Source organism: Echinops telfairi, unplaced genomic scaffold (assembly GCF_000313985.2).
Source record: "Echinops telfairi isolate 266 unplaced genomic scaffold, ASM31398v2 ScPeMD7_25;HRSCAF=90, whole genome shotgun sequence".
NCBI classification, from domain to species: Eukaryota; Metazoa; Chordata; class Mammalia; order Afrosoricida; family Tenrecidae; genus Echinops; species Echinops telfairi.
Genome location: NW_022103922.1, coordinates 3039022 through 3041005, shown reverse-complemented (window position 1 = coordinate 3041005; position 1984 = coordinate 3039022). Strand labels below are relative to the sequence as shown.

General features: G+C 65.6%; 1 protein-coding gene across 1 annotated transcript in view; it reads right to left on the bottom strand.

Moving 5' to 3' along the window:
* Positions 1-6: 6 nt before the first annotated feature.
* Positions 7-1984, bottom strand: part of REXO4 (REX4 homolog, 3'-5' exonuclease) — a 4673-nt gene continuing 2695 nt past the window's right edge. Inside the window, exons 4-5 of the mRNA XM_045289361.1 lie at positions 802-1305; positions 7-548 (exon numbers count right to left, since the gene is read on the bottom strand). Coding sequence (XP_045145296.1) covers positions 420-548; positions 802-1305 — 633 coding nt within the window. The 3' untranslated portion in view covers positions 7-419. The remainder of the gene's footprint in view (positions 549-801; positions 1306-1984) is intronic.

The following is a 1984-nucleotide window of genomic DNA, read 5'->3' as shown; positions in this document are numbered from 1 at the left end:
GTGTGTGTTTGTGGGCCGCTGTCCCCGCTCCCAGTGGCCAGTCACCAGCTTCTCTCATCCTCACTGGTTCCAGAAAGACTGTGGGGTCTGGGCCAGGCTGGTCGGTCCGGCAGACGGCTGGCAGGTGGCCTTTCCAGAGTCTGAGCAGGGAGACTGGCCAGATGTAAAGCAGTCGGCCACACTCCCGGTTCCGGAGGGGCCTGGGCTGGCCGCTGGCCCACAGCCCACTGGGGTTGTGGCGCGGGGGGAGGCGAGGACCAGCTGCAGGACGGCTGGGCACCCGTGCTCATGGTGCTGCAGGACTTCCTGCCCCGGCCCCCCTGGGATTGGTATGGAGGTATGGGCCCCGGCAGGTCCCCCAGTCCCGCCTCCTGCCCAGGCAGACAACTGACCCCCTCGGGGCCCCTCAGAGCACGGTGTCAGCAGGCCTCGTGGCGGGAGTGGGCATCGGGCCTGGCAGTGGGCGTCCTCTGCTTGCCTTTTAAGCCGCTCTCCCACTCCTTCCTTGCCAGGACGTAGAGCCGCATGGCCACCTGGGCGTCCTGAATCTAGAGACACGGGCCAGGCCGTGAGGGTGCCAGCAGGTGACAAGGCAGGGCCACAGCCACACAAGCGCCAGGGCAGTTTGCAGGGAGGGCGGCCGCCCCCGCTCCCCCATGTGCCCTGTGCATGACCCCACCACGAGCAGGCAACCCCGCTGCCTGGTCACAAGCTGTGGTCGGAGTGGAGCGGGCAAGGTGGCACGGCTGCTGGGCCGAGTGGGGCTGGCCTGACGGCCACGAGCCCTGGGAGGGCACTCACCGAGCAGTGCTCTGACTGCTGCACTCTGAGGCCCAGGATCTGCTCCGAGAGCAGCTTCAGGGAAGGCTGCCCACTCTGTAGGGGAGGAGCACAGGGAGGGCAGCGTCCACGGTAGAGGCTCCACGCACTGATGCCCAGCTTGCCTCTGGACGCAAGAGCCCACGGCACTTGAGGCACAGCCACGAAGCGCGACAGGCAGTGTGACAACGAAAGCTGTGTCAGCCCGGCTAGGCCGGATGCTCGCGGTTGGAAGCGGGCCTGAGTCACCCCCTCGTCCAGTGGCAGTCTGCCCTCACGAGGGGCTCGTCTGCGTGAGCATGGACCACCGCACCTCACGCAGGCCACGGGCCTGACGCAACTCATTGTCGGGAGCACGGGCACTGTGGGAAAGCCTGCTCTTGTCCTGCTGGGTCTGGGTCCTGAATCCGGGCCGTGACCTCCAGCTCCCGGACGTGGGCCAATGGTCTGCCACGTTGCCTGCCAGCCCTGGGAGCTGTCAGTGACCTGCCGACCTTGGACTCAGCCCCTGCAGCCAAACACGCGTGTGGCTCCTGCCCATTGTCAGCCCGCAGCCAGTCAGAGGCTGGGAGCCTGACACCGGCCCTCGGACTTGGACTTGCCCATTCCTACGATCCCGCGAGCTGTTGTCTGCGTCTCTCTCTAGACGCACAGAGATGCACCACTGGTTGTTGCTTCTCTAAAGGACTTAGAGAAGCTGAACCAGAGACACTCATCTGTATGTAAGAAAGCGCTTCACGTCGAGATGCAATCTGACATCAAGCAGGCCGCCCAGCCAGCCCGGCCCAACTCCAGACTCCCGCAGCTGCAGGCCGAGGAGGCAGAAAGGTGCAGCGGGAACCAGGGAGCTCGCAGGCCGGGCGGCAGGTGCAGAGCCACGTGGATCCAAGGTTAGTGGGAGGGTTGGGCAGCCCACTTGGGGCCACCCTGGGACACAGACACAGCAAGCAGGAAGGCCAAGGGCCAGAGAAGGGAGGGGACCCCAGGGTCTCTCTTATAAAAAGGCCACACTTCCCAGGGGGCACAATCAGGCTGTGAGCTGACTGGCAGGCTGGGCTCCGCCCCTGCACAAGTGCAAGCTGACCAGGCTGGCGGCCACACCAGCCTCTGGCAGGCAGTGACAGAGAAGCCCCTGAGGCAGAAACCGGGTTCGAGATTGGGGCAC